Source organism: Camellia sinensis, chromosome 6 (assembly GCF_055761805.1).
Source record: "Camellia sinensis isolate YWXY chromosome 6, ASM5576180v1, whole genome shotgun sequence".
NCBI lineage: Eukaryota > Viridiplantae > Streptophyta > Magnoliopsida > Ericales > Theaceae > Camellia > Camellia sinensis.
Genome location: NC_138966.1, coordinates 43,201,727 through 43,216,024, shown reverse-complemented (window position 1 = coordinate 43,216,024; position 14,298 = coordinate 43,201,727). Strand labels below are relative to the sequence as shown.

Sequence of the window (14,298 nt, the reverse complement as noted above, 5' to 3'; positions counted from 1 at the left end):
TATTATATTTTACTTGCACCTTGTTTGTATGTTAGTACATTTGCAACCTATTTGGTTCATCTGTTTGTTGACATATGAGAAGGGGGTCTCGTGTGAGGGAGGGTACAATGGCTTGATATGTGTTATTTGGCCCAAATCATAAATAGCTTTAACTTTTTTTGGTAGCTTTGATCCTACTAGGTCTCGGGCTCAAGTCTTTCCAGATAATCTAATACCTTATAGGATCAAAGTTTTGATATCAAGTTAGAAAAATCTAAATTCAAGTCCTATTATCCTTTGGTTCCAAGTTTCTCACAGTAAGGTCTTGGGGAAGGATGCGAGAGATCAAGCATGTTACTGTCACTGGGTCATCTAACATAAACCATCTTGACCAAAATTATCTAATCTTATTGTTGTTGTGTTGCTACTGCTGCTATTGTCATCAATTTCCCATGAATCACGTGCTTGTGATATATTTTTCTATTGCCTCTATCCTTTTCCTGTGCAATATCCTAATTTCCGTGTCTGCTCATTTCATGGGCTTCTTGGGTTTGGTTTGCTCTACATTTGTAGTCAACAGAAGGTTTCCTGTAACCTATGATTACTTTTGCTATCAACTTTGCAAATTTATTATATATGTGATATGATTTATTCGATTTGCACAATTCATGTTGAAAGCTGATAATCCAGTGCACTATTTCACACCTAACAGTTGCATGTCATCATATATCCCAAAGAATCGCTATTTCTTTTAGTTGTTGAATCTTTGTTGGATTGATCCATGTGTGATGTCCTGAATCCTCATTACTAATGGAATCCAAATGATCTCTGGATTGAATAGAAGATCCTTTCAATTGGTTAGAAGCCGTTACTTGAATGAAACTAGATTTTGTGGAATTATTTTAATATTTGACGATACATTATGTACCTTACTAAACAACCGATCCTTGTTTACCAACTGTAGACTGCAATAAAAAGTTCCCACGTTTGAATGTGAGGGCTTGGGTGAGGCTTGCTAAAAATGCATTATCTGTTGGTGATAATGCATAGTATACTTATGTCAATCTTAACTCTTTAAAGATAGATTTTTTTTTTCTAATACTGCCGAGATGAGTTGAAAAATAGCAGAATTGAATCACCATTTGGAGAAATTGAAATCACAATGTGGTAACTCTAAGAAATTACTGTTAAAATGGTTGTGAATGATTGGGAGAGAGGAGTCGATGTTGATCAAAATGTTGTTTTAATATCTGTACCCAACGTGCTTTGTCCAGATCTTGCACCCCCTGGGAAACACGTGTTACATGCCTATATGCCAGAAACCGAACCATTTGGGCTCTGGGAAGGACTTGATCATAAAAGTGCTAAATAAAAGAACTCAAAGCTAAAAGATCTGAGGTATGCTTACTGGTAACTTTTGTCATTGGCTTTTCTTATGTTGTCATTCATGACAAATGCACTAATTGAAAGCCGTGAAATTCAATATTATCAGAAGGAATAATAGAACAAGTTCAGCTAACTTATTATGGAACATTTTAATGATAGTCCATTCAGAATTTGACTATGGTATTGAGGTTGAGGGAGTTTTACATTTTTTTTTTTTTGCTGATTAGGTTTTTTTTTTTTGCATCTTAAAGCTTGATTTGTTTAATTAGACCTAATGTTTTCTAGTTAATTGTCAAGTTTAAGAACAATATATATTGTATGCATAAATTTTGGCATTGGAGGTTGTGACCTAGAGCAATGACAAGTGTTATCAGCTCCGTGTGTTATGGCGTGGGGTTGAGTCACCTGAATCAGCCTCTCCATAAAAATGTGTAGGGAAAGCTGCCTACTCACTATCTCTTCCAAACTTATTGTAAGTGGGAGCCCTGTGCGTTGTGTACAACCTTCATAAGTTTTGGCATTCTTTTGATTTTTACCTATGGTGGAACTTCTTAAGAAAGTCTCAAGGTACATAATTTTTCCAATAATTGAAGCAACTTGGTTTTACCATGTATGATGTGACAATATTTGAACCATCATGTCTTTTAGTTTCTCTAAAAAAATTGTCAAAATTGCATATAATTTTGGAGTCAGAAGTTCATATTTCTGTGTATTCTTGGAATGTTGTCGACTTAATTTTTGAGTTTCCTATTAGCTACCTTGCTAATATCTCTAATTGTTCTCTCTTATTCTTTGAAATTCTCAAATGCTCATGTGCCATCAGATTATTTCCGGATAATCTGTATATAGTGTATGAAACAAGATAATTATTTTTCCTATTAAAGTAGCTCTTATTATTCCTTACCAATCCAAGTCATGTGGAGGGCCGTGGAGCGTGCTGTTGGTCTAGGTTTTGATCGCGAGAAGTGTGAAGTGAAGTTGGTTGGAACCCCCTTGACACATCGAAGGTTTCTCCGGAGGAATAGAGGAACTTATGGGTCAGCTATACAGGCCGGTAAAGGCACTTTTCCAGGACATTCAACTTCGATCCCACAGCTTTACTGCTGCGGTGATTCTACAGTCCCTGGTATCGGAGTCCCAACAGTTGCTGCTAGTGGCACCATTGTTACAAACTCATTGGTTTTTGTGTCTCAACACTCAGAGCTTCTTGACGCTGTTGGAATATGATAAAAGTTGTTGAGTTCTGTTTAATGTTTCTCTTGAATTTTTCCTCATTTTGTTGTATATTTATTAATATTGTATATAATGTTTTTGAGAAACAAGTATTTTTCTCTTGCTATAAAATTTAAATAATACACGTTTTTTTTAGCACACACTGAAATTAAAATGAACCTCACTGAAATCGGTTGAGTAAAAATCTTGGAATCTAATTTAATTAGATTTTTTCCCACCTTTTGAATTGGAAGCAAAAATAAAAATAACTCAAATGTTTTATGATGCATTTTTTTAATAATTGGTAGGAGAGAAGTAATGGAAGGGGAAGCTGCATTTGCAACGGTAAGACTCGAATTTCTCCCCTGGTGTGGGTAGGGGAGGAGGTTTTTAGTTACACACATAGAAAGATCAAAGTAGCTATCAGATAGAAAATACTGGTTTTAAGTTGTTGACATACCAATATTTTTATGATGATGATTACATTTACCTTCACTGCATAGGTAACATTTGTGAGTGGTGGAGCCTATTAATTAGATCAATGAAATGGTAACACATAAGATGATGTTTGGATATTTTTTACCTTAAATTAGAAGCACAAATAGATTGGGACTTATATAGTTTAGACCTGCTGAAGTAATTATTTTTTTGGAGACTTGCATAAGACTAAGGTCAAGTAAAAACTTATCGAAAATTTTTTGGATTGAAATTATAAATTATGTTTTGAACAATTAGTTTTTGAAAGAGAGTAAGTCCATTCATCCTTGTTAGTTTTTTATTTTTGGCAATCTCGTTTGACAAAACTCTTTTCAGTTGTACTTTTATTCGCTCTTTTTATTTTAGTGAGGCTATGAGTCTTAGATACGAATCCAACCCGAATTGTGCCTTACAGAGAAGTTTCAGAAGTTAATTCTTTCATGTTTGCCACTTCGCTGACTATAACGGGGATCGAGTTGCCCAGTCAGCTCGCGGGGGTCCAGGGCGCAGCGCCCCTTGGCGGGTCCGGGGCAGCACCACGGCGGGGTTGAGGGGCAGCGCCCCCGGAGCAAAATGCAAAAATGCATTAGAAGTTGCCTGTCCGCTCGAGCGGACATTCCCCCGCTCGAGCGGAGGATCCTTGGTTCCAAAAGTTTGATCACCTGCAAAAACACTGGAAGTTGTTTTTTCCCGCTCGAGCAGAATTTCCCACGCTCGAGCGTCGGTCCGCTCGAGCGGCCATTCTGGCGCTCGAGCGGAGATCGCGGAACAGATTGCTATAAATATGTGTTTCAATCAGATTTTAGGATTACGCCTCCAGATCTTCTTTTTGGATATTAGGGTTTATATTTGGGGCTATTTTGCTAGTTTTCTTTGATGTTTGATTGAGTATTCAACTCATGGTTTAAGAGATATACATCAAAGGATTGTTTGTTTAATCTATACAAAAGAGAGAGTTGTTCTTCGGTGGAGTCTGGGGAATTCGAGCCTGAAGCTTTGGTGGATTCTAGAGTGGCTCATCGTTGTGATTCGACATCGGCATTGTGGATTCAATGTTGGGCAAGACAATTCTGAGGTGAAGACAAGGCTGGAAGAGACACATAGAGGTTAGTTCAATTCGGGCGTGGATTCGCTAGGTAATTGAGAGTATACTTGTGTAATTCCTTTATGTCTTTTTAGTGGATTGTTTTGTGGCTTTTGCTCGTGGTTTTTTTATCACAATTGGAGGCGCTCCAATTGTGGTTTTTCCATATAAAATCGTTGTGTCGATTTGTCTTGATTGTTTGATTGGGATTGTTATTTACTGCTTAAAATTGATACATAATCACAAATCAACATATAGGGAATTTCTAGTTTTTTTCAATCCTTGTTACATATTGGTTGTGGGGGGGATTAATGCATGGGGTTGGATTATATATCTTGCTTGATCTTGAATTTCACATTTATACATTAAAGTGGACCTCTAAATTGACAGTCCCTTTTGGACTATATATCCTCCATATAGGCGACTATTGAGTCTTATAGAAGGGGATGAGATACAAAATGGAAGGATTAAGGGGGTCCAAATTAGGGGATTGAATGACTAAAATATTCTTAAATTATAGTGTTTTTTTGTTTTTTTGAGCAACAAAGAAACAATTTTATTGAAACAAAGATGATGACAAAGGGAGGACAAGAAGTCCTCCTACAAAGTTTGAAAATACAAAGCTAAAGACCAAAGAAACAAAACTATAACACATCACAACCGGTACTAAGCATGAAAACAACAATCCAATCCCTAGAGACCATTTCTAACAAACATGAGATAAGATGGAATTCCCGGACTTATTAGTTTTGGTAATCTTGTCCAACGAAACAAACATAGTAAATTTTCACAAACTAGTCTTGAATGCTAACCCAGAACCACCCAACTTTTCTTCAATGACCTTGTTCAAGCGTTCCACCATCTCAGGTGTAAAATGATTGATCCAATCACCCACTTCACCTCTCCTAAAGAACGTCTTATTCTCGAAGTGTCTAATGGATTTACCAGTTTTGTTCACCTCCAACTCTCTCATATTGTTAAAGTTGCACAACCTTGATATCTTTTCTATCACACCTTTACTCTCTTCATCTGAAGAGAATGGAACACTCGTAAACTCTGCTAGCCTCTTCATCTGAAAAATAATGTCTTCTTTCAAGTCCTCGTACATCAAAAACAACACCTTTTGAGGCTTCTTCAGGCTCTCCTTCTAGTACCCCAATACATTGTCCCAAAAGGGCCCAAACTTGATAACACCCCTACAATACATGTCAAAAGCATCATTACATGATAGAGGCTCAATGCTCTCTGGTCTACACTTGGACAAGAAGTGCCAGGAGGAGACAAAGGAGTCGTAGGGATTGAGACAGAGATAAACAACGCGACAATTAGAGGTCTTGATTGAGTCAGGTAATGAATGGTATGGCATATGGGTGGAGAAAATGCTAGATTGAAAATTGGAGAGGTTTAGAATATGACTGCCTTGATGGCCGTCTTTATCAGCGGAGAGATTGATCTTGTGAAAAGGAATGAGATCGTGAGGGTTGGAAGTGAGAAGGGGGTGTTGGGAAAGCTTGTTGGTGTAGCGATGACGGTTGGCGATAGCGAATGTTAGGGTTTTCGACCAGGTGGCGCCTGATTTGGGCATGGTGGCGAGTATGAGGTTGGTGTCCTGAGCTTTGAAGTGTTGTTAGAAAGACATTACATCTTGAATATGCATTGAGGGGCACCAAAAGCCTTGGTAGAGATAGAGATCCAGACCTGTCCATCTCTTCTCTTTGGGAAGCAATGCTAGTGGATTATCATGGCAATCTTCTTATTCTTTGTCTTTGATGATTGGATTGCTTTCCCTTTCTTGAGTGTTTTCCATGGAAGGTGGGGAGGGTATGTTGCTCTGGTAGGTAATCCACAAATTCAGTATTCTTGATCTTGATAATGGTTTTGAAAGCCTGCATAAACCCAATGTTATATATATATATAAACCAATGCTCAATGGTTTTGGATGCCTGCATAACCCAATGTTCTATATATAATAATAACCAATGCTCCCAAAGAATTCTTGATCTTAACCTTGCTTAAAAAAACAAAACACTAGGGCATTTTTTTTTAAGTTTATATTTACAGTTTTTTTTTGTTTATATTTATAGAATTTTTGAAACCATCAACCAAAGCTTGTTTGGTTTCTAAAGTGAGATTTTGATAAAAATGTAAAGTGTGTAATTTACCCTTTCATTTTTGTGCAAGTAACATTACTGTTCTTAGATCTTTTACTACAAAATTAAGCTTCCATAACCCCAATGGTGTATAATAAAATAAAAATAATACGATTATAAGATTGATTTAATTTTTTTTATTTCATGGATAATATACACCAAGGGTCTTATAGAATGAATGATTCGGATCATCAAAAAGGAACCCGTGATGGGCCCAACGGGCTCCTCAAGTTCTCTCAAGTTGATATTTGAATTCGAGAGAAACTCAACATATATCATGTACGTATAAAGATTTATATAATTTATAATTTATAATAAGATAAGATAGAATAAAAGTCAGCCATCTTGATTCAGGGTTGGTTTGGAAATAGCCCATTTTAGTAACTTTTTGATTTTTTGGCTAAAATATGAGGTGAAAAAAATTAGTATGTTTAGGATACTTTTTGAATTTTTATTAAAAAAACATGTAAAAGTGGGGAGAAAATGAAAAATGAAACCTTTGAATAAGACCCATACGTGGTTAAGGAGATTGAAAATGTAGGTAAGGAGATTCGAACTACTAACCTACTAATATGGTGCAAGAGTTCAATAATTGTTGAAGTATCTTTGAAAAATCCAGAAAATGTGCTAAATACTTTATATATAATAATATACATATATAAAATAATTAAGGTCTTAGCTGTTCTGGCCTAAGCAATCCACAAAGTTAAAAAAATGTGATTAAAGAAGGGTAAATTATTAAGGCATTTGGTCCAAAAGTACACATTCCAATTTTGTTTGGCCAAAGGTCCAAGCATTGAAACACTTTGTCCAAAAAGATAAGCTCAAGCAAAATGACCAAAATACCTTTCCTTATGAATATATGGGTAAATTATACAAATAGTCCCTGTACTTTACACAATGTGTCATTTGGTCTATGTTGTTTCAATTTGCTCGATTTTGCCCCTTAATTTAACGGATTGTGTCATTTTAGTCCGATAAATAATGGTTGTTAAGTTTGGTGGATGGAAAGTTAAATTATGTATTAATTTGGTCTTTGTAGTTTACACAATGTGTCAATTTAGTCTTTGTCAAAATCGAGCAAATTAAAACAATAAGGACCAAATTGACACATAGTTTGACTTTCCATTCGCCAAACTTAACAACAGTTATTTATTGTACTAAAATGACACAATCTGTTAAATTAAGGGGCAAAATCGAGCAAATTGAAACAACAGGGATCAAATTGACACATCGTATAAACCACAAGGACCATTTGCATAATTTACCCTAAATATATCATATACACAATTTAACCCAAACAAATCACAATCCATCTCTCTCTCTACTCTCTCTTCTCCTCTTCCATATCACCGCCACTTCCACGACGCTGGAGTCGTTGTCCACCTTGCGCCACGGCTTCACCTCCGTCGACTTTACCGTCCTCTCCACCCTCATTGCAGCCCTCTCTCTCTCTGCCTCCCCCTCCCCCCTGCCAACACCACCTCTTCCTCCTCCTTTATCGCCTCCTCTCATCCTCACTGTCTTCCTCCGTTGTTCATTGTTGCTGCTGCTGCTGAAGCCCACACAGATCTATAGATCTCTGCCTAAGATCTATAGATTCGAACAACCACCACGCTTCTCTCGATTCAGCTCCTCTACAGAGGAGCACCACCATCACCTCTATGCCTAGGGCTAGCCCTGAGATTTGTGAGGCCTAAAGCGAATTATGAAAATGGGGCCCCTCTTACATATATTTTTTTTAATAAAAAAATTTATGCATAAAATGATAAGTATTAACAAGTTTTTTATTTAAGTTTACTTGCACAGATAATTATTAAAATTATAAACTAAAATTTACTTTCATATATTAAGATAGGAAGAAATCAGTACAATGAATCAAAAACATAAAAAACTGGTTTTGTTGCTTTATAGTTTAGCAATATTTAATTTACAATTGAATCAACTATCACTTAAATACTACTCTTCTCACATTTTTAGCTGCAAATCACTAATTAAGTTTGTATAATCTAATTTATCTACCAAATCCTTTTCAATAGACAATATAGCTAATCCATTCAATTTTTCTTATGACATTGTTGATCGAAGGTAGGATTTGATCAATTTTATCTTTGAAAAACTTCTTTCTCCAGAGGCAACAGTAACTGGAATAGTCAACAATATTGTATACACAATCCAGGCATTTGGAAAACAACCATCCATCAATTCCAAATAATTCATCACTTCAATTGGCCTATTGATTTTTTTTGGCAAAACTTCTTTGAAGACTTTCAACTCAGAAAATAAATCTCTCCCATCAACATCCATAAGTCCATCATGTTTCAAAAAATCTTCAAGATTAGCACAATAAGTCTTCAAGCATTCATCACTGGTAGAATTTAATTTTTTCAAATCAAACAAAAATCCAAAAGTTTCTTCATATATTTGAAATTGTTCAAATCTACTCTTAAGTGAAGAAATAGCTTGATCTATTATATATATATATATATATATATGAAGTAATTAACTCTAAAGGATTCTTCAGTTGATTGTGTAACGTCTTCACTAACATTCTCATCAAACTGTTTCTTTCTACAAATGACACGTCTTTCACGAAATATAGGTTGAATCTCCATTTTAGTTGCATTTTCTTTAGCTTCAATCGTGGTCTCCAAAGATCCAATTTCTCTATATTTTTCAAGAAATGTAATGAGTCCTTTTAATTAATGTATAGCAACATCAATATACATCTCTTCAGCTTGAAATGACTTGCTAACAGAGTTGACAGCAAACAACAGATTGTGCCAAATAATCATGCCAAGCAAAAACTCAAAATTCTCAATTTCAGATGTAACTAAGGATTGAGCTTCATGCTTTGTATTGGGTTCATCAGATTCTTTTTCCAACTGAATTAAAGCATCTCTTATTTGTGGAGCTTGGTACTGTATAACTTTAACACTTTCAATGCAACTTTCTGAACGAGTTTGTGATAATGGCTCAAGTGTGAGACCTTCCACATTGTCTTTAAAAAATTTTCACCTCTTTGTAGAAGATGAAAACAACACATATATGCGTTGTACCACTCTAAAGAAATAGATAGCTTTGGAACAAGAGTTAGCCATATCACAAAGGCAAGATTAAGACTCTGACACCCACATGGCGTGTAGAATGCTCTTGGATTTATTTCAAGTACTCTTTTTTGTACGCCTTTGTGTCTCCCTTTCATATTAGAGCCATTATCATATCATTGCCCTCTTATATCACCAATATTAAGTTGGAGTGTGTGCAATGCTTCTTTAAGTACATTAAAAAGTCCCAACCTTGATGTATCATCCACCTTCAAAAATTCTAAAAAGAATTCTCCTACCTTTACGGGACTAGTTGAAACATCTACACATCTTATCACAAGAGACATTTGTTCTTCATGACTAACATCCAGAGCACAATAAAAAATAATTGAAAAATATTTCGCTTCTTTGATTCTTGCCACAATCGTACTCTTCATCTCACTTGGTAACATCTGTATCAATTCATTTTGGATTTTGTGACCAAGATAATGGTAATGAATTTCACTCTTTTGAATACGTTGAATGTGCTCTTGCATTACTAGATCAAATTTGACAAGCATTTCAATTAAGTTTAAAAAGATTCCATTTATTTCTTGATAAAACTTCTCATTGTCTTCACAAAAAGCTAAATTATTTTTAGCAAGAGTGATCACAATAGAAATTATCCTTAGTAGCACTTGTCTCCAGTGTTCTCTCTCTTTGTTGATTTGTTCTGGAACACTTCTATCAATTGTTTCATTCTGCGTCAATCTACTTTCCAATTCAATTCATTTGCTCATGCAAATAAAGTGCTCATTGTTGTTTCATGACTTCTAAGCATGTTCTCCAGATTCTTCCAATCTTTCAATCCATCAGTAGCCAAATGAATTTTGTTCCCATCTTGCTTAAACAACTTACAACAAAAGCAAAATACTTTCTCTGAAGCATCTGAATATACTGGCCACTTCCTATTCTACTTCTCTCCATTGTGTAACTATCGCAAATAAAATGTAGAAGAAAAATGCCTATCTTTGTCTTCTGGGGGAAAATTCACACCATTACCTCTTATAGGACCTCTTTCAACTAATAAATCTCTTAAATTTTGATCAATCTTGTCCCAATTACTTGGGTCATAAATGTTTAGAGGTCCACATTCAACATTGACATCTTCACTTTCATTAGATTCTACATTCCCCAAATCTTCATTCTTATTCTCATTCACATGTTCACTAGGTTCTTCAATCGCCAAATCCTCATCATTATTGTCATTTGTATATTGATCAGTTTATTCAATTACCAAATTTTCATCAACTGAACCCAAAATATCTACTTGTTTCTTGCTACCAAAATATTTATCAAGTACTCTCGATTGAGATTGAATTAATTGTTCTACTTTCAGCTTCTTCTTTCTCTTTTTATTTCCAAAATTATACTTCATAGGAAACATGACTATAATCACAATTCAATCCACAAATCACAATCTACTAATTATCTCATATCTGATAGCAAATAAATAATAAAAAAACAATTTGATGAAGGGCAAAAAAATTAGAGAAAAATTATTCATTTAAAACTGATAAAGACCTAGGTAAAAAAAATTAGGACAAAATTATTTATTCCACTAAAATCTGATAAATAAAGAAAGTAAAAAAAAAAACTAGGGAAAATTTATTATTCCACTAAAATTTGATAAAAAAAGAAGGTAAAAAAAATTAGAATAAATTTATTTATTCTATTAAAATATGATAGTAAGAGAGAGAGAGAAAAGACTTACTATGAGAGAGAGTGTGAGAGAGTGAGTGAGTCGCCGCCATGTCACGATTAATAATTTCCAATTTCTAGCCGGTACTCAATGCTCTGCTTAGTGCTTCCTTCGTCACTTCGTGAGAGAGAGAGAGAGAGAGAGAGAGAGAGAGAGAGAGAGAGAGCGCTATGCTGAGTACACTCATTCATCACTCAGTGCTCTGTTCTGCTTAGTGCACTCATTTCTTCATCACTCAGTGCTCTGCTTAGTGTTTCCTATATTTTAATTTCATCAAAATGGGTTCAATTGGGTCAAACCACATCCACACTTATAAATAAATATGGATCCAACAAAATATTTTGAAGTCTTTTAAATTAGCCCTAAAACAATAAAAATAATTTGGATCTATTTAAATTTGTAATGTACTATACCATTTTACTAAATTTAGAACCCTATTTTGGATCAATTTATTGGGCCTAAGGTACAGACCTCAATGGCCTTAGCCCAAGGCTGGTACTGTCTACACCATCATCAACACAATGTCTCAGGAGCTCAAAGACATAGTGGTTCCAGCGAACCTCAGTTCCTTCGTCGCTGACTGACCACCACCACCACTACTATCCTGCCAATTGAACGTCTCTCTCTCTTTCTCTCTCTTTCTCCTCTTCCATCATCCAGATTTAGGGTTCCTCTTTCTTACATTTATGCATTATATATACAAGGGAGAAGGGATATAGGGGCCAAGGGGGTCACGTGCCCCCTTGACTTTTGCATTTTTTTTTTTTTTTAAGGATTGTTTGTGCCTATATACAAAACATCCCATCCCACTTTGACCCCAAAAAAACTGGCACACGCACACAGTGGCGGAGGGAGGTAAGGTCAGGGGGTCATGTGCCCACTAGATTTTGGGATTTATTTATTTTTTTTTAAAATTTTGCAAACATAAAGAAAATATTTTAAATCAAAAAAATTACAAAAATATTATTAGAGTGAAATGTCAATGACATTGTAAAAATTATGATAACAATAACGGTTGTTTTAATTGAAAATGAAGAGAGTACTATAAATCATAATATCTATGAAATTTTATGAATGTAATGGTAATGTCATTATTATTGACATGCAAGTATAAGTAATCTCACTATAAATATATGAAATTTATTAGATTGTTAGTTACATTTGACATGTGAGGTTCACTCTCTATGTGTTTATGTACTATTAGTTGGTGATATCACATATTATTTGAATGTAATGGTAATGTCATTATTATTGGTATGCAAGTATAAGTAATCTCATTATAAATATATGAAATTTATTAGATTGTTAGTTACATTTGACATGTGAGGTTCACTCTTTATGTGTTTATGTACTATTAGTTGGTGATATCACATATTAATGATGACGTGGTATTACCATTATATTGAATTTTTAATCAAATTTTGTATAAAATTTATTTTATCATTATATAATTTATTTTAAGACTTATATCTATATTTTTTTTGTATTGTCCATGATACACTAGTTACAAATAACATTTATTTTTCTAATGTTTCTTGAAATCAATCGTAAAAACTTGCGTGAAATATTTTTGTAAAAATTTTCGATATTGCAATTAATAAGTGTCCCTTCTAATTTAATTTTCGAGCTCCGCCACTCTGTATATATATATAGGCAAATATATGTGACATATATGTGAGTTTATTTTGGATCAAGTGTGAGGGAATATCACCAGCATTTGTGGCCAAAATGAAGGTGAACTGCCCAAAAATGCCGTGATTGAAGCTAACTCTGGGGAACAATCATAGGAAGTGAAAATCCAACAAATTAGTGATGAACACTACTTTACGCACTGTGGTTGGGAAAAGCTCATCAATGACAACCATTTCACACTTGGGGATTTCGTAGTTTTCAGCCTAATCTCGGATTCAGTGTTCGACGTTGTTACGTATGGTCCCGATCACGAAAGTCCATGGATTCACCATCTCGTAAGAGCTCTCTCTCTTTCTCCCCTTTATGTATTTTATTATTCTAGGTTTATATAGTTACTTGAGTTTGAGATGCTTGCATGAGCAGATCCGTATGATAGGTGATCAAACAGAGGAGAGGGTCATCCACAAAGCTAGGATTCGTAATTTAGGTTACAAAGGGGAATAAGGAAGTGATTTGAGAATACTTTGTTCCTGGATTTCCCCAGACCTGCTCATTTCTTTTATTTATTTATTTTTTGGAGCTCTTGATTGTTCTTGTTGTTGATTGTACAAAATGTGTGGATTTTAATTTATTTATTTTTATTGTTACTATTGATGATGAAGCATATTGCAACTAATTAAAAAAAAAACATTTGGACAGATCTGTTCAATTTTGAATAGATAGATTTCAACAGATAGAGAACATTAGAACAGGTTTTAAACAGATAGGGAGAGAAATCCACAGATTTTGGACAAATAGGCAAAAAAATTGAACAAATAGGAAAAATGTTAAACATAGGGGAAAAAACTGAACAAATAAGAAAAATTTTGAACATCTAGGAAAAAAATTTGAAAAGATAGTCAACGAAAATCAACAGATAAATTATAGGATAAAATTGAAAATAAAATATCATTCAAAACAAACAAAAAGACTTTTTATCAAATTATTTTACAAATGATGGATCTCTCACTAATGAAAAATATCCACTTGACCTATTGTTTTATATCTTCCTTAGATTGGATTTATCACAAATTTTCTCAAATTATTACAATTTTTTTTAATTATGACCATTTACACTTTATTTCTTTTGTTATATTTAACACTTTTTGTTATGAATTTACACAAAATTAGGTTATGTGTGAAACACATGACATATTTATTGATCTTTTAGAATAATAAAATCTAATTTTTATTTATTTATTTATGATAATAATTCCCCTATATTCTATTTTTATTTATTTTGTCTACCTGATCTTTGTAGCAAAGTGTAAATGAGATCACCAGATAAGGATATTATTGTCCTAAAAATTCAATAAATGTGTTTATATATGATTTGCTTTTGTATAAATCTATAATATAGTTCTAAAAGAAAAAGTCAACTATAACAAGATAAATACTTTGAGGGGATTAACTGTTGAATTTTATAGTTTAGTGGGACAAAATATAAATAGGTCAACCTAGTGATATTTTTTTATACAATTTTATAAATTTTTAATTTATTGATGTAATGTGTAAACAAAAAAATAAATAATAATATTTAAAATAAAATTT

At 33.9% G+C, this 14,298-nt stretch overlaps 1 protein-coding gene and 1 pseudogene across 1 annotated transcript; one reads left to right on the top strand and one right to left on the bottom strand.

Annotated features, from left to right (window-relative positions):
• Nucleotides 1-2,592, top strand: part of LOC114256623 (prolycopene isomerase 1, chloroplastic-like) — a 31,351-nt pseudogene extending 28,759 nt beyond the window's left edge.
• Nucleotides 2,593-4,830: 2,238 nt separating this feature from the next.
• On the bottom strand, nt 4,831-7,803 carry LOC114256703 (cytosolic sulfotransferase 15). The gene is given in 2 exon segments (XM_082876067.1): nt 4,831-5,887; nt 7,617-7,803. Coding segments are annotated over 2 exon segments (1,149 nt in total). The 3' UTR covers nt 4,831-4,925.
• Nucleotides 7,804-14,298: the final 6,495 nt, after the last annotated feature.